The 18992-nt window shown below is 47.0% G+C and overlaps 1 protein-coding gene across 4 annotated transcripts in view; it reads right to left on the minus strand.

Moving 5' to 3' along the window:
• The window catches only part of LOC123363087 (SREBF chaperone), a 121452-nt gene that overhangs the window by 60818 nt on the left and 41642 nt on the right, over positions 1–18992 (minus strand). For all 4 annotated transcript variants that reach the window (XM_045003819.1, XM_045003818.1, XM_045003822.1 and 1 more), the window contains one exon: positions 16880–17097. In XM_045003819.1, the coding sequence (XP_044859754.1) occupies positions 16880–17001 (122 nt within the window). In that variant the 5' untranslated portion in view covers positions 17002–17097. The remainder of the gene's footprint in view (positions 1–16879; positions 17098–18992) is intronic.

The raw sequence follows: 18992 nt of genomic DNA on the forward strand, positions 1-18992 counted from the left end.
AATGTGGCATCCAGAACTGGACACAATACTCCAGTTGAGGCCTTATCACCTTGTGTCTTGCTTACAACACTCCAGTTAATACATCCCAGAAGGATGTTTGCTTTTCTTGCAATGGTGTTACACTGTTGACTCATATTTAGCTTGTGGTCCACTATGACCCCAGGATCCCTTTCTACAGTATTCTTTCCTAGGCAGTCCTTTCCCATTTTGTATGTGTGCAACTGACTGTTCCTTCCTAAGTGAATCATCTTTGTTGTCCTTCTCTGAAATTTTGACTTGGAGGAACCAGAACTGGACACAATATTCAAGGTGTGGGTGCACCATGGAATTATACAGTAGTAGATTTTCTGTCTTACGTTCTATCCCTTTCCTAATAGCTCCTAAAATACTGTTAGCCTTTTTGACTGCGGCTGAACCCTAGGCAGAAATTTTCAGAGAACTATCCACTGTGATTGCAAGCTCTCTCTCTTGTGGGGGTAACAGCTAATTTAACTTATCACTGTATATGTACAGTTGGGATTCCCCCCTCCCATGCATTATTGTACTTATCAACTCCAAATTTCATTTGCCTTTTTGCTGCCCAGTCACCCAGTTTTGAGAGATACCTTTGTAAATCCTCACAGTCAGTTTTAGACTTAACTATCTTGAATAATTTTGTATCTGCAATCTTTGCCTCTTCGCTGTTCACCCCCTCTTCCAGCTCATTAATGATTATATTTGAACAGCACTGGTCCCAGTACAGGTCCCTGAGGAACCCTGCTGTTCACCTCTCTGCACTGTTAAAACGGACCATTTATTCCTACCCTTTGTTTCCATCTTTCAGCCAGTTACAGATCCATGAGAGGACTTTCCCTCTTAGCCCATGGCTACTTAGTTTGCTTAAGAGCCTTTGGTGAGGGACCTTGTCAAAGCTTTTTTGAAAATCCAACTACACTATCAACTGGATCATCCTTACCCCCCTCAAAGAATTCTAGTAGAGTGGTGACACATGACTTCCCTTTACAAAAGCCATGTTGACTTCTCCCTGCTAAATCACGTTTATCTAGAGATCTGAGTCTATTCTTTACTATCATTTTTCCAAATTTGCCAGGTACCAAAGTTAGCTATGCTGCTCTGTAATTGCCAGGATCTTCTCCAGAACACCTTTAAAAACTGGCACTATATTAGTTATCTTCCAGTCATCTGCTAGAGAGGCTGATTTCTGAGATAGATTACACACTCCAGTTAGCAGGTCTGTATCTTCATATCTGAGTTCCTGCAGAACTCCTAGGTAGATGCCATCTGTCCTACTGTGATGAGTTAAAACCCTTTGGTTAAAGTGCTTAAATATGGATTTGGGGTGCTTCCCGTAAGCACTTTTGAAAGTGTTGGCTTCAGATTTTATTTAAAAAACAGAAAGAAAGAAAGACAGGCATAGTTTAAGTTGAGAAGAAAGAAACAGGAGAGCAGATATAGCATTACAATGTGCAGTGATGTTAAAACTAGGTCTCCTGTGCATTTTATCCATTTGAAAGCATGACATTAGAGAAGCAGTTACAGGCCCTACTCAGGATCAGGGTTTATGATGTTAGGTGCCATACACACACAGTAAGAGACAGTACCCATCTCGAAGAGCTTACCCGCGAAGTAGACAAGACAGGTAAGCAACAGTGCAAGCTGTAACCAGGCACTGGGAATCCTTCTCCAGAGAGCAGTATGAAATGCAACCAGTCTCATCACTAACCAATGTGAGCCATCCCTCAGGCAGCTGCTCAGGCTCGCAGGTTGTGGTTCTCCTGAGAGGGGCCTGCAATTCCAGCTGAGGGCCTCCACCTGACTGAGCCATTCCTTTCATAACAGTTGACTTGGGGGCTGATTTAGCTGAGCAGGTTTCTCCACCTCTCCCCACCAATCCCAAATTCCTCACTGCTGTAGAATTACCCACCCACACCTAGCACAGGGCTGAAACATGAAATGCAGGAACAGGGCAGCCAGGGGCTCCAACGAACCCAAGCAAGTCTTTGTGCAGTATTATGCAGCTCCAGCTATGGAGGTCTTCAGGTAAAACAGGTCAGTACATTTCACAGTAGCTTTTTGCCACTGATTCACAGTAGATCCCAAGAATACACCACAGGCTTTCTTCTCATGGTAGTGATCCACTCGCTCTGGATAGCGCTGCCCTCCAAGTACATGGGCAGAGAGGACATGCAGGGGACACAGGGCAAAATGTAACACAGCAAACGCAGATGGTCTGATCTAGCCCAAGAAAAATACCCATGGAAGTTAGAAGTCTGTGTTTGCACTACAGTGTCCCCGTGTGAAGGCACTCGCGGTGCCTACGAAAGGAAAGGTGCTGCTTTACTACATGTAAGCAGAGTGCTCCCCATCTTACAGGACACCCAGAGAAAATTACAACAGAGGCAATTCCAAGGTACATAGGCCCAGAGTCTCAAAAGGTATTTGGGCTCCTAACTTGCACTGAAATCACTAGGCACTAGGAGCCTAAATCCATTTGCGGATCTGGGCCCTACATCTAACAGTTTGAGCCCGCACATACTGCAGAACCTAAAGTCTACTGGATCTTTATAAGACTGTCTGCTCAACTGCTGCAGGTTTAGAGAAACAGACACACATTGGAGAAGTGACCTGAAAACAAAAGTTCAGCCCGATTAAATGAGGGCACGTCCGTCATCCCCACAACTTCCACACACACCCACTATGCAAACACCGCTGGGTTTTCAGGATTAGTTAGGGTGTGACAGCACCCAGCTCAAGCCTCTCCTGCAACATAAGTCACAGCAATCCCTTCACCTGCAATTCCATGTGCTCCATATAGTATATGCCCCTTGCCATTGATTCTGATGGCCAACAGGGGGAGAGAATGTAATGCAGTAATGAGACCAGGAAAATGGGAGTCAGGGACTCCTGGGGTCTATTCCCAGCTGTGACGGTAACTCAACTCCACATGCCATGTCCAGAGCCCAGCTTCTCTGCCTCTCTTTGTTTCTTCTGTACAGCGAGCTAATGTTGACCTACCTCAGAGATGCTCTGAGAATCTGTGTTCACAATTTCAAGCACAGTGTAGTGCGCTAACATGAACACACAGCAGCATGAATCTTAAATGCACAAAGAAGGAGAGATGCTCTCTCCTGCTGTTCTGCATCTCATACCAGGCTATCACCATTAACGCTTTCAGTGCTTCAGACCTTGGGGAGAGAACTTCACAGGGCAGCTAACGTACCGGAGATTTATTTTATTGGGGGGGGGGGGGGGGGGAGAATATCTATGAAAAACAAATCAACTCTTGGTATCTCTCAGCTTCCCCACAACTGCCCAGCCAGTGGCAGATTTACATCTGAACAAGACTGTTCCCGCTGCCAGATCCAAAGGGGGGAGAGCGGCTTACTGCTGTTCAGTGACAAATTCCCTCTCCCATTCATACCTGCATTTCAGGCCAGCACAGACTGTTGCTATGGAAGCGACTGCAGTATGACAAGCCCTGCAATATGCGGTGGTGGTGTAGCCAGTGTCGGTCCCAGGATAGGAGAAAGACAAGATGGTTTTGGTAATAGCTTTTATTGGACCAATTTCTGTAATATTACCTCACCCACCTTGTCTCTCTGAAGTCCTGCAATGTGACTTAGTTCCAGGGACATGCAAGGAGGCAGCTGCTAAAAAGCACAAATATTTTATTACCAGAGAAAGGGGAAGAATGACATGGGAGAAGAGAGGAAGTGGATTTAAAATGTTAAGTGTAAAGAATGACAGAAGTGTTCCTTGCTGTAAGTGGATGCAGCAATAAGCTGGCACCACTCACGCTACCTACCTACCACACAGGACCATTAATGGTCATCAAGAACCTGTCTACATGGGAAGTTTAAACTGGATTAAATCGAATTTGTCTGGTTTGAAAAATCTTGCATACACAACACAAATAATTGTAGCACACTGACTCCGCATTCATCAGGAACTCTGCAGTCTCTTTCAAAGTGAACTAGCTTTGCTGGAAACCGAATTAGTCCGCTCTATTGTTTGCATGCATACAATGCTGCTGCCAACTACTTTGGCTGCTATCCCAACACCGCTTTGCAGGTGACCATTACGGACTCGTCTGTTTACCTGTGCACTTCTGCTGCTCTGAGGCCAAGATGACCGGATATCCCTAGCCCTACTTATAGGCTGCTGCAGTGCCAGATTTTGCCCATTTGATCCTAGAGACTAGTATATCCATATTGCTGCGATAATACTCCAGAAACCCCAAGTGCCTCAAACAACCACTTGGAGCCATGCTGACACCCTGGATCTCACCATCATCTGGGGAAAAGCTTTGGTGCAGGAAACTCTGGTCGGCCAGTCACCAAAATAAAGATCCAGTTGGGGACATTGCGAAGCCGATGCATGGGAGAGGCTACCACCAGAATATGAACAATGCCATACAAAGAGCAAGCAGCTCATGAGGACCTATATTAAAATGAGGGATGATAGTGGGAAAAAAATCTGGCAGGGGACGTGTAACCTGTACACATTCCAGGAGCTGGACAGGATTTTCCAAGGTTACACAACCACCCAGCCAAGGAAAGCTGTGGAGCCTGCTGCATTTTTTCCTTCTCCCCTCACCCGCTGTGCCCCCCCCCCCCTTTTATTAACAGCTGAGTGGCTGGCTAGCCTGAGGGGTAGAAAGCCAATGCTGAAATGTTCAGACATTATTACAGAGTCATTCCCCACCCCCACCCCGGGAACAACCACCCCAAAAAGTCAAGTCACAGAGAGATGGAGGCAATACTGGAGGACAGAGAAGGAAACAAAGAGCTCTCCAGGAGCTCACTGCAGTGGCCAGGGACAGCATTGCCATGGCCAAAAGCAATATAGAAGGAGAGAGAGATGCAAAGGCAACTCCTGCAGGCAATACAACACCAAAGGGCCCTGTTGCAGCATATTACTTTTAGGACAGCAAGCAACGCAGTACTGCAAACCACCACCCAGCACATGGACAAGGATGTGACGGAGTGGGAATTTTCTGTAAATATTTTGTAGGAGTACTGTGTGCTCCTCAGTTTCCCCCCATATGCTGCATTGTCACCTGGGGGGGGAGGAGGGTTGCTGACTCTCTGTGGTGGCCTAGAGGTGCAGGTGTGACTGATGCCTAGCTGTCTCGGGTTTGGCGTCCAGGTCAGTGGAGAGTCCCTGAAGAGAATAGTAAATAAGAACATAAGAACAAATCCAATCACCGAGACATTTTGTTTTCACCCAGTCACATCTCTGGGACTCTGACTTCCCAAGGCCTGGTGAGGCAGGGATGCAGGGTGATCCTGCACACTGGCAGGCTAAACCTGGAGTCATGTCCCAACCTCAGGGCTGTGCACATGCCAGGAACCCATCTCCCCTCAAGGGGTCAACCTACTGCCCTCACCCCCAGGACAGAATCCTCTCTCAGGCCCCTCTCCTGGGGGCTGTGGTTTGTGCTCTCTTGGTTAAGAGAACCCACCATGGCCATTGCCACCTTCTGAGCAGGTGTTTCTGTAACCAGCAGTGATCTTCCAGCTGCTTTCCCTTTCTATCCCCCTTAAACAAGGCAAGCGTATTTTGGCAGTGGTCCTTCCTTGCCGCCTCCCCCCATACTCAGCTCTGCCTTTGCTTTCCCAGTGATGGTAGAGTGAGAGCTTGCTGCCTTAGGCAGAGCATCAGAGTCAGTGTGACTCCCATCTCCCCTGTAGAGATAGGCGAGGACCATGCTTCTGCCCACTCAGCTATAAGTGTCTAGTTACAGACAGAAAAGATACCTTGATCTTAGCAGCTCTTCCTTTGTGTTACCAGAGGGCAAAAACCCTCCTCCCTGCCAGACAGGTTACAGTGCTGTTCACTGACACCTGCACTCCCTCTTGACGTGATTCAAATCTTTGGCTGTTACAAAAGCAGGACTGGACCCTGAAGAAGAGCTCTGTGCGGCTGGAAAACTTGTCTCTCTCACCAACAGAATTTTGCCCAATAGAAGCTATCACCTCCCCCACCTGGTGTGTCTAACATCCTGGGACCAACACGGCTACATTACACCACGTTGGGGACCCCTGGTCTAGACAGTATTTGGTCCTGCCATGAGGGCAGGGGACTGGACTCGATGACCTCTCGAGGTCCCTTCCAGTCCTAGAGTCTATGAATCCTGGAGAACCCCAACCACTCCAATCCTTCCTGGGGCTCCACAGGGATCAGAGCCACAGGTAGGGGAAATGACTTCACATGTGGCACTTTCACCCAAGTTATGCAGCCTTTCAGCATTTGGCTACTGGGAACAACACCAACTCCGTCCCACTGTACCCCGGCAGCCATTCCCTTCACGGACCCAAGCTCAGGGCTCTAAGCACAGGCCCAGCGGCCCCCGGGAACCCAGTGCTTTTGAGCCCTCTGTAACGCCTGGGAACTTGAAGTCTTGGCACTGCACACGAACAGGCCCAGGAACAAGACAAACGCTTGCCTGTGACTTTAAGCCCCCCCCAGGCCCGTGTCGTGCCCTGCACTGTACTCTTGCCCTGTGCAGTTTTGTTTCACTCCTGTGCTAATGAAAGGATTCTTTGTAGATACGATTTTTTCATTTCATTCATTTTTCATAATTAAGCATAGTTACATTAAGGTTCATTTCTGTTTGCAACAGACTGTTTAATAATCAAAACCTTGAAAGCTTCATTCATAAGGACTTACCAGCTCATTTTTCACAGAAAATCATTATGTTTGCACTAATTCATAAGGGTATAAAAAAAAATGTAGGCAAAGACAAGGTCAAATAGTGATTACTACAATGGTGCACTTCCACCACCCATCAGCAACACTAACCTACTCAAAAACTCCCCAGCACCCCTCCCTGGGTTAACGGCTGGATGTACAGCTGCACAGTTTCAGGACTGAGACTCAAACTAAGAGCAGTAGGCATGCGTGACAATATTGCTCCGGCTGTCTGCATTTTGCACTGGATATCTCATTGGCTTTTCAAACTGTCGAGCAAATCTCCACACCTCAGCCTCAAACCCATGTCTGAGGCCTTCTCCTTTCCTCTCTCAAATACTGTGCAAAAAACAACAGGCTGCTATCACCTTTGGGACTTCTTTCCTGCTGCTTCCAATCTCTTCCACAGCCAGCACCACCTTCCTTTCAAACGGCCAAATGCACCCTCCACTGCCATTCTGCAACCACTGAGGTAACGGTCCCATAGTTCGTTCCTTCCTTCTGCTCAAGCGGCCTGGGAATAGCTTCCTTAGACAGGAAAGCAGAGGATAAGCAATGTCCGCACCATTAATGTCGTTCATGCTCCTGGGGGGGGAACAGTCCTTTCTCCACTAAGGTACATACAGCAGAGTTCCAAATGACCCTACCACTGTGGATGCTTTCAGCCTTTATGTCTGTAAACCTGGGGGGGGGTGTCAGCACCCTGAAGAAACACCCCTTGTGTTCACGAATTCTGAGCTTTGCTGGGGGGCGCAAACAATAAGCCCAATTACGTTTGGGAACCCCCTGCATGCAAAGTCACCACTAACCTCCGGAGCACCACCTAGCTTTAGAACCTGGTGCAAAATACCTTTTCCACGGCATCACACACCTGCAGGACAATGGTCCCAATGGCTGATCTCCCCACACCAAAACAGGTCACTACAGACCAGCAGCATTCAGGGGCAGCCAGCTTCCAGATGGCAATGGTGACCCTCTTCTTAGGGTGACCAGACAGCAAGTGTGAAAAATCAGGATGGGGGTGGAGGGAGGGGTAACAGGATCTCATATAAGAAAAAGACGCAAAAATCGGGACTGTCCCTATAAAATCGGGACGTCTGGTCACCCTACCTCTTCTCCACGGGTACAGGTTGCCACATGTTGGCACACTGCAGCTCTGGAGTTAGTTCAGCACGTATCTCCAAAAAGTTTTCATTCTCCATCCTGAAATTCTCTTACCATTGCTCGCCTCTCCATGTCTGCAGAATGATCCTTTCCCACCAATCCAACAGAATGATCCTTTCCCACCAATCTGAGCTGGTTTCCCAAGCTTAGAGCGGCACTGCATGCTGTGAAGCTGCTCCAAGAATCAGTCCCGTACTATCACTTGCTCAGTGTCTTCCTCATCCTGGTTCCACCGCTGCTGAAGACCCTCCTGCCACATTGTCTGCTCAGTGGTACGGCAGGCAAAGTCCAAAGCTGAACTCATCCGGCTTTGAGTGCTAAAATACAGCCCAAGCGGTCTCTGAATATTTGAGGCTGCCAACACAGTGGCACAGAACTTCGTTGGGGCCGTGTTGGCTAACAGCAACTTGCAAATGGCGCTCGCCCACCCAGAAAGGAAGTATGGGGCATAGACAGATGAACCATGTGATTTAAAAATAAATTAAAAAAAAAATGAACTCACTTCGTGTCTGCTATGCATCCCACAATGTACAATGAGAAAAATCCCAGAATGCAAACGATCATGGGACACTTTCCAAGAATGCCACACACACAAACCACAGCCTACTACCGCTGAGTGTCTACGATGCACATTGCCAGAGGGCACAGCATTCCACGTGCATGCTAGTAGCACAGCTTCCATACTGCATGTTACCTGATGCGCATCAAAAAGTTGTGACTAAACCCCTGTACAGACAAGCCCCAAGACTTCACCATTGTCACAACCTGAATATTACAGCCTCTTGGAACTCAGAGAGGCAGCAGGGACAGAACTCAGATGCCTTGCTCCAAAAGCACAAGCCCGTACAACGAGAGCTTTTAGAGTTTAGTTTTATCTTGCTCCTTCTCTGGAGGTGCATCCGAGTCCTACTAATATTGCCTCAAACTGGGTCAGTGCTGCATATTGCCTTGGAGAAATGAGCAAGAAGAAAGAAGCCAAGGCATTCAGGCGGCTCTCTCTCACTGATTTCAATGGGAGTTAGAGACCTAAATACCTCGGAGGATCTGGCCCCAGGTTACTCTGGTGTGGGCACAGGTAATTTGTCTAGAAACGGGGACTGTTTTCTACCTTACAGCAAGACCAGCCTGAGTTTGATTTTCTATTGGGGGTGGGGAGAGGGAAGAGAAGGAACCACCACCCTAAAAAGGGAGGACAAACGTAAGTGAAACATGAACTGTCTCCCAAGACATTACTGAACATTCTAGCACCCTGAAGTTTTTACAGTCAACGGTTTTTGCCTAGTTTTTTAAATCCAAACATATGTTAAAAATCCATTTATAAAATATTTACAAAATGACACCTTGGTGGAGCAATGGAAGGTAACAGGATCGGGGACCAGGCACAGGAGAGAAAAATCTAAGATTCCGTACACAGGTTTGCCAAAGGTGATACGATAGCCACAGCAGGAATGTAACCAAGGCAACAAGGAGTCCCCTACGCCCCACTATCCGCCTCACCTTCGCACTAACTCCCCACACATCCAAATCTACACCACAGTTTCACGTTCCTTTCCAATCCTATTGCTGGGTGATAAATATGGAAGAGGTAGGTGCAGCATGATAGATCCTATGGCCCCCAGCCACACTCTGAAAGCTCTCACTGTGTTAGATGAGGAAGAGGAGCTGTGGCATCTACTGGCACATGGTCATTAGATGACCTGCCTCTCTCTTCCTCAGGGTTGTGCAAACTCATTGTTAGTTGTAGGCAGGAAAACAAAATCTTTCTGGAAGCTATCAGAGGGTTGGGTCCCTTCAATCAGCTCCATGCTTCCAAGGCTACTAATTCAGCAACTGCCATCATGCCAAGCACATTTGTGAGTTTCTCTGATTTTCCCCATTAATCTCTCTGTATTTTTAAGTGTAACGCTGAAGACCCTGGTCATGTTTTCTGACAATGTCGTCAGACGACGAACAGTGTTAGATTTCAATCTCCGAGGTTGTCAATCTTGTTCATAAAGCCAGTGAAGCAGCACAAGCATCCCCCAAACGGCCCCACCCACACAGCTCTTTGCTGACCTGAGTGAGATACGTCCAGGCTTGGGACCCATTCACTTTTTGCCCTTTGCAGAGACTGCAAATATTTATACTACCATAGACCCTGGAAGTCCTAGTGGTAGACCAGGATCTGAATGCGCTAGGCGCTGTACAAACAGAACAAAAAGACAACCCTTACTCCAAAGAGCTTATAAGCAAAGTATGAGACAGCAGATAGATACAAATAGATGGGAGAAGTATAAGGAAACAATGACAGTATTGATCACCATGACAAGCGCACCAGCAGCCCAACAACTGTCAGTTTTTTGTAGGCATCACAGCAAAGGAGAGCTTTGAGGAGGATTTGGAAGGAGGATAATGCAGTAGTTTTGCAGATGTTCATGAAGAGTTCCTCCCAGGCGTGAGGGGCAGCACGGGAGAAAGCAGGAAGAAGGTGCATGTTAGAAAATCTTTTTTCCTGACACACCCAGGCAAGCATCAACATGCGTGGACACAGCTGTAGTATTCAAGTTCTGGCACAGAAGAAGTCACAAAAGCACCAAAATCACTGGTGGCCAAGCACAACAGATAGGCACCAAAGCCTAGATCCAGGTAATAAGGCAAAGAGCCTCATGCTTCCAATATTGGTTTTAGTGGACCCAACAGCTTCAAAGTGATGCAGAAGAAGAGATGGAGCAGCAACTGACAGGGATGCAGCTACTCCGGGGAGGAGCTCTGCTAACAGACTGGAAGGCTCCTAAGGCTGCAGTTAAGCTGTGCAGGTGGCTCACAACAGCCAGTAGTGATCCTGGCTCTTGCTCCACCTCTCCCTAAGGAGTTCTGCCAGTCTCATGCTAGGGGGCTGACACCCAAAAGATGATGGTATCTTTAAGGAGAATAGTGCATTAAAGATAGTATCTTTAATGCACAGTAAAGTGCAACCAGATAATGGCTAGGCAGGTGGAGAGCTGTGATGGTTTTGCACATCCTATTATATATTTATTATCCTGTCCCTTCCATCCAACCCGAGACAGCTTGTCTATCTCACCCATCTGTTGTGTCTTACCTTTTCATTGTGAAACTTTTTTCGGGATGGGTGGTGGGGGGCAGAGATTATCGCTTATTATGTATCTGCCCAGCATCTAGCACAACTGGAGGGACGACAGCTGCAGCAGCAACAAACCAAACTATTACAGTGAGCCAGATGCAGAGCAGGGATTAGAATGCAGGAACGGCTCCTCTTCTAAGTGCTTAGTCCACTAGACCACATTACCCCCTACCTATCCAGAGGACACATCTCAAACCATATGCAGAGATCTATAGCTGGGTAATTGCCTAGGCAGATTATGGCCCTGCAGTTATCTGAACTGAATATTCACACATGCAATTCAAAGAGCCACAGCTATTTAAATTTTAACATGTAACCATAACAGTCTCCACATTTGCTCAAGCCTTGTCTATAGGAACAAGCTTGTACCTTACTGGTAACCTTGTGCGCGTTCGGAAACTGCCTTGGAGAATGGACTGCTGCAGAAAACCCTTCAGGGTTACACTTACCCTTTAAGTCAGTCTAAGGCAAGAAAGGCAAAGAGCATTCGCTAGTAGGCAAAGCCGGGGAATGGGAGTTAGGACTCCTGGATTCTGTTTCCAGCCCTGCCTCAGACTCCTTTTGGGGTGGTTGCAACTTGCATCCATTTCCGGGGGAGAGAATACTGATCTATATCACAGGGGTACTGCCAGGATTAAAGGCTCTGAGATCAGATCAAAGCCATAGAATCTGAGTGTTCTTTTATGGCCCTGTTCAAGGCTACCCCAATAACAGGCTTCAAAGATGATGCTAACAAGGCTAGGTGGGTTTCAGCATTAATATGGACAGGCCTAATACAGCGACAGCTCTGGTGGCCACTGACAGAGGTAAGTTGGCAGTGGGAAAAGAAAAGAATTGGGACACAGCAGTGCAGTGACACTGAGAAATTCACCAGAGCCACTACTTCAGAAGCAAACAACATATCACCTATGGAAACAAAAGAGGTGTTTAAAATAAACCAAGCGCTGCAGCTGAGCTGCCGGAGGGATTCCAGCTTTCCCCAAGTGGCCAGGCACTGTGACAACTCCGAAACCTGACGAGATTAGTTCATTGTTAAGATGGTGTGCACCACACGACTCCAAACTGCTCTAGAATGAGTTAGAAGAGATTGGAGGAAATGGAGCTCAAGTGAGAAGGAAAGACTGAGGGGAAACAAAGCTGAAATTTAGAGAGCAATAAGGTTCCAGTGAGCATTCCTGAACACCAGCTGCAAGGCAGGAATGGAAAGGATGGAGGTGGGGAGGAAGCGAGTAGGGTTCTGAATCAATGACAACTCTAGAAAACAGGAAGCTCTAAGAAGCAGCCATAGTTCTGAGAAACATCCTTTCTAGAGACCGAGTGCCCAAAACACAGCTTACGGGCATTCTGTAACCACAGCACAGAGACAAGAAGTGGTCATCTGCAGGTTTCTATTACTGCTGAACTCAAGTAATTCAGATATAGTACGATGCAGTCCAAGCAAATATATTTATGTCCCATTTGTTTTGACATCTTTTCAACACAGCGTAGACAGGCAGGCTGGAGAACTGTCAGCTGAGCTAAGAGCAGCTGAGGAGCCAGCAGAACTGCCAACCTTACAGTTGCAAGCCTTCTTCAAAACACTGAATCAGAAGAGAAGACGTCACCTCCGCCATCTACTCCTGAGGTTTCCCCAACTCAGCAGCACCACCTCCACATTGTCCCAGAGGGACCCTCTGGGAATGAATAAGTCAAAGAAGGATGGTGACCTGCCAGCCCTTACAGGAGGGAACCTACTACTAGTTACCACCACCCTGTGCACCACACAGGTATCATGAGAATCCTCAGTCTGGCTGAGACAAGGAAAACAGTGCAACCTCACCACCTGGGTCCAGTGAGAGATTCCATTGGATGAAGTGTTCTTGCTGCCTGTTGCCCAAGACGAACAAGGCTGAGGGACCCTCTACACTTCAGTTCATTCCCACTTGTGGTCCTAAAAGAGCTTGATAGGATTCAGGGAGCAGTGCAAGACGCACGTGATCTATATGGTTTTTGGTTAACCAGGTTTTCGTTTTCTAGGCCAGGAATTATCCATGGGTAGGGGTGGCAATGGCAAGGGATGGTCTGCTTCACAGCCAGCTGCTGGCAACAGTGGCTCACTGTTTAACTCTGGTAAATGCACAAACCTAGGCTAACTGGTGAGATGCCAGTTTCTGAATGATGAATGAGTACTGTTTGCATTCAGCTGAGGACTTCAGGACCGTGCCCTGCTCTCAGGACCCCCAAAAAACAAATGTGCATCGTGAGGGCAAAGATTTTCATATTTTTATCTCCGTACCACCAGTTTGGTTTATTTTGGAAACAGACCAGGGCAGTCCCATTCCGCAGCATGTATTTGCTTCTAATTTCATCAGTCACTCCTCCAGGAGACTGCAGTCCCTTTGGGTATTGGGAACATAAAGTAGCTTAGCTCCAAGGGTTAAAAACAACTGAAGTCTGATTAGCAATTGAGTAAAATACAAAAATCTCAATTCACCTGAAAACGTCCTTTCTTCTCTAGCAGGAAAGTCCACAAATCCATTACAATGGGTCTTAACTTTGCTTCGAGTTCCGTGGAGGCAGAACCAGACCTATCAATCAAGTCAGGCTAGAAACAGCCACAACCTATGAAGCCACAGCCAGTTCGAGCTAATTCCTTTAAACTTTAGTCCTTGTGCCAGGTGTGTTTGATTTGCAGACTTTCCTACTAGAAGAAAGGCCATTTTCAGGCCAGTTAAGGAATTTTGCAATTCTTGGCAGGGACAGTCTCCAGATCCACCAGACTGGCACATCCAACTGCAAGTGTCTCACCAGAGAGGGAAACAAAAGATGGATGAGAAGATTACAAACCCCCCAAAACTGCATCTAACTATATATCAGTTAATGGGTGAGCATAGTAGTAGGCAGTGCCCTCCTCCACAGCAGGGGCTGATGAGGCGTGCACGTTTAATTTGTACCATTTGGCGAAGGTGTGGAAACATGTTTCAATGACTAGGTGGCCACCTGACATCTCTTTATGTGTTTCATATGGTCCTTCAGGACAGGAGGCTTCCATGGCTCTGCACGAACATGAGCATTTGAGAAGAAAGATGGCTTCAACCTTGCAAAGCTTCTTGAAAGCAACAATTTAGCCATCTAATAACTGAAGCCTTGGTAGCTTCGTTTAGTTTATGATGGGTATTCTAGACCAACAAATCTAGAGACTGATTGAATTTAGTACTGCATTCAATGGTGGTTGTTTAAATTTATTGTGTTTTGCATGTTAGTCAAGAAGGCTGGAAGAAAACATTTTATTGTAACCAGGTCTTAGGCCTTTATTAAAAAACTTTCCTGTAAGAACTCCAAAAAGATATGCTTTGCCCTTGCCTTGAGTAGATCGATCCATTCTAATGACTTAGCACTATGCCTTCCCTACAGACCAGGCCCTTAAAGATGCCCTGTTTATGGCATACTTTCTCAAGGCTAAAGGTCTGATAAAAGAGATTATTTGGATGCATTTGTAACCGGTACCTCTTAAATATCCTGTAGCTACATTACTCTGGGCTTGCCTGTGGAATTTGGGTTTTGAGAATAGAGCCTTCTTAAAGAGACGGCATATCCGAGCGGTGCTTGCCATCCGAATTGGAGGTGAGAATCTAGACACTCCTGGACAACGTGGGGCCAACCCAGCTCACCTTTGTTAAACTGCTTTGGAGAACATTATGAACAGAAATTCACTCATGATTTTGCCCATAGAAGAAAGTGTGTGAACATAGCTACTGCCTATTGATCTCCATCTGGAATAAGTCTCCAGGATCTTTGCTAGATCTGGACCTGGATGCACGCAAGTCCATTGATGGGGATGCAACCCAGGGCCTCCACTCAAAGATCTTAGGATGTAGACTCCACTCTCCCGGATTTAGCCTATTCCTGCTTAACCAGCTGCTTTGATGTTTATTGCCTGTTTATAGGTAGTTCTTGAAAATGCAGAAGAGTTTTTTCACCTTCCCTGGCCCCCACTGCTTTTTCCTTTCACCCGGAACAGAGAATATTAGCCACTCGCACCGGGGCTGAGGATGCTTTGCTCCTTTCCCTGTTGATAAAAGCCACTGCAAAAGTGTTGTCAGCCAAGACATACTGGTGATGTCTTACTAGGACTGAGTTACAGCTCTTACAGCCTAAGTACTCTAAGCTTGATCTAAGTGGTACTGTGAGGGAGTCCTGTTTTTTCATTAACCTTGGATAAAACTGCTGCCCAAAGGAACGTCCCTGCTCTTGAAGCTGGTTGGTGGAGAAAATTAATTCCATCTCCAGTTCTGACATACTGTGCCCTTCCGGGTACCCTTCGACACTGGGACAAGAGAAGGGGTGATGATGGCTCCTGTAGGCTGAAGAAGTTAGGAAATTTCTGGAGAGGACCAGAGGGAATCTCACTCTCAATAGTACGTTAGTGTAAGACATCATCGTCCTGATTCGAGGCATCAGAGCCCTGACAGATGTGACCAGAAAACAAATGTCCTTTCCCTTGTCATACAGCTCTCAAGTGTTGACAAATCCGTGTTACTCCACAATATAATCTTGGCTGTGTGATGGCTGCTCCATGGGCCTTTCCCAGGCTGGGTGCTTAGGTGAGCAGGCGGTTTTAAAATGGATATAAAGGACCCCTTTTTACCCAAGGAATCTAAGATGTTTAGGGTGCTGTTCAAAGCACAAGTTAGAGAGGCGGGTAGGCCAAAAGGTGAAGCATTGTACTGGTAATGCCTATTGCATGCGAAGTGGAGATATTCTGTATGGGATACTCAGATGGATGTTCTTCAGATCAACTGACAACAGAGAAACAAATCCCTTCTGGAAATTGCTACTATGATGGAATTTAGTCAACTATATTCGGATCCACAAGATACCAGGCAAAGTCCTCTTCTTCCAGAGCACACCTCAGTGCTATTAAGAGTAATTCTGTGTTCTCAAATGGAGACCCAGACCTATTAGTAATGGATACATCAGTAATATCCATTAGGAGGTTTTTTATCCTAGGGCCAACATTCCCATGCTGTGGGACATTGCCAAACATGGATAAAGGCCCTTTTTATTCCACACTCTTCAGCAGCTGTCCAATGCATTTTTGGAAATTTCTCTTTCAACAAGAAGGTGTCAGGAACTACAGAAATAGTCACTGCTATCACTCCCTTGCAGTGTTATGCATCTGCAGGAAGCTGCCCTACAGCAAGGAGAAGGCCAGTGCTCAGGGGGCATTTCTTTATCATCTCTTTTAACACAGTTTGGAGGCCCCCTAAAAGAAGGGATTTGGAGAGGAGAAGAGGCAGGTCATAACAGATCAACTTCCACCCTTTAGTTAATGTTGATGATTTTAGGCAGGTGTTTAGAGTATAAGCTCTTCAAAGCAGAAACTATTCATGTGTGTTTGCACAGTGCTTAGCACAACAGGGTCCCCAGGCCCAACTGCCATAGTCCCCAAGACCCCAGTCTAAATAATAATGGCCTCTTACATCCCCGATTATCCAATAATAGTAAGTGCACCCCACTCCCCATCTGAGTCCCTATTTTCAGAGAAGAACCAAGCGATCAGGAGGTACAAGAACGAGAACTGGGCAGATGAGCTAGGGTTGGGCTGGATAAGGATAAGATGACAAAGTTCCAGGAACAGTAGTTTAGGCTGAATATTGTGTGTAGAAGGGGAAGACCACCATTTCCCCTTCCCTGCCGCCTATTTCTGGTTCCAGAGTTGACCATTCGTTGCTCTGCTTTTACACATCAAGGTATTTTGTCCCTGGCTTCCCATTTTGCTCCTCAGCATGACAATGACTGGAAGCTCCTACGTGAAACCAAACACTTCAGGGACAGCACATGCTCAGAGAAAGAACCTCACAGACCAGTAGCAGGGAACCGAGCAATGACCTGTGCAGACAAGTATTTTGCAGCACTTACCAGCAGGCCAGGACACAGAGGCCAGTGAAGAGGATGATGGGAATGGGGTATGAAGCACACAGCAGCCCGTGGTTGTAGAACGCCCGCGATATCTTCTCACGCAGCTTTTCAGTCAGGGTCATCCTCAGCTGTCGTCACCTAGCTGCCATCCCGGAATGTGTCCTGGGGGCTTCTCAGGTCCACCATGTGCAGCACTTCAGCAAAGGCTGGATAGGAAGCTGGAAACGGGAAAGAGAGAGTGCATAAGAGGAGCAACAGGAGCATTATTAGCTTGGCTTTACAGCCATCCAGCTGCACATCTCCTTGGGAGCAAGCTGGAAAAACATATTGCTCAGAAGCCCAGGAAGTTGTGCCATCAGGCTCCCTGACTATCAGACAAAGACAACAGGGAAGGATGAGAGCAGGTTTTGTGACATCAGGCACGGCAAGTGAGCAGTCAGTCCGAGGGGCAAAGTGGGGATAGAACCAAGAGAACTTAGGTGCGTCGGGACAGAGAGAGACAGGGCTGAGCAGAGAACAGAAGAAAGTTATCAGTTCGAAGAGGGAGAGCAGAGGGAGAGATGAGATACTAGCTAGAGGGGAAGGTATACAGAAGGGCTGAGTGGGAATGGAACTGGGGTGCCTGACGGGTAGGGCGAAGAAGGGGCTGAGCAGAGCAACATAAGCTACCACTCAGAAGAGGTGGCAGAATGCCGTAGGCTGGCATGCCAGTTAGAGGAAGGCTATGGGCCTAGTTGTCGGCAATACAAATACTGACCACAGAGAAGCACACTGCTGAGCGTGCTTGAGGTTGAGCCTCAGTATGAACATCCTGGCTGTTAGCGATCCAGTCATGGTGATGGGGGGAGGAAGAGATTGGATCTGCACTTTACAGCTACAGACAGTTTCAAGGCAGTTATTTTTGCTGGGAAAAGCAAGCCATCGTTTAATTTGCCAACTAAGCCAGAGCAGACTGTGCAGTAACATAAAACACAGCTTGAGTGCTTGCTATTGGCAAAAGACAGTTTGCCTTGATGGTAGGACAGGACCTAATGCTTTGTTACTGCCTCACAAATACAGACCTAGAAGCTGCTCCAGGACCAGGCAGTTCAAACTTTTCTATAAAAATCTATAGCATAGGCAGACATTCGGGAGAGTTTAAAAAAATATTTGAAAGTGATTCACAAGCCGACCTTTTGGCGAGAAATGGAGTTTTTAAAAAGGCTTAGTTTGAATCAGCAGGGGATAATAATGAAGACGAGCCAACGAACCGAAACAGGAAACAGCAGAGGTTAGAGAGGGAGTGTGAGAGGAAGAAACATCTAACAAACCTATTCTAAATTTAGTCCAATAATATCCCCATAACCTAACCCAACCCAACCCAAACCCCCACGCAAGAATAAAAACAACACAGGCAGAGTCCAGCAGCAGAGTGGGAGGCATATAGTTTATTGCACTGAATGCGGCATGTCCGGGTACCTGCCCTGTGGGTAGGTGGTTCATGTGTGCATTCAGTGCAAGCAGCTCCTGGCCCTCAGAGACATTGTACAGGCTCTTGAGACCAGAGTGGCTGAACTGGAGGAGCTAAGGAAGACAGAGGTACACAGAGGAAACTTTCAGGGATACAGAAGAGCAGTTCCACCCTAGTCTGACGGCCTCTGTGCTGTTAAGGAGAATGAGTGTCTTGGGGAAGGAGAGCATCAAGCTGGAACTGAGGGAAACAATCCCATAGTTGAGACCCTTCTTCCAGATGATGTCCCGGTATCCTCTCACACTGAAGATACCCTTCCACGGGAGGGGAACCCAGTTACTAGGTTGAGAAAGTTCACAGTAATGGGAGATTCAATTATTAAAAACAGAGTTGGTTTGTGATGACAGGAATAACCGCATAGTGAATTGCCTGCTGGGTGCAAAGGTTGCAGATCTCACAAGACATCTAGACCGACTTATGTGCTGTGCTGGGAGAAGCCAGTGGTCATGGTACATGTAGGTACCAATGACATAAGACCTCTCTCCTATCTTTCCCTGGAAGCCAAATTTAGGCTGCTAGGTAAGAGATCAAAGACCAGGACCTCCATGGTAGCATTCTCTGAAATGCTTCCAGTTCCAGGTGTAGGGCCAGGAAGACAGGCAG

This window comes from Mauremys mutica, chromosome 2, assembly GCF_020497125.1.
Source record: "Mauremys mutica isolate MM-2020 ecotype Southern chromosome 2, ASM2049712v1, whole genome shotgun sequence".
NCBI classification, from domain to species: Eukaryota; Metazoa; Chordata; order Testudines; family Geoemydidae; genus Mauremys; species Mauremys mutica.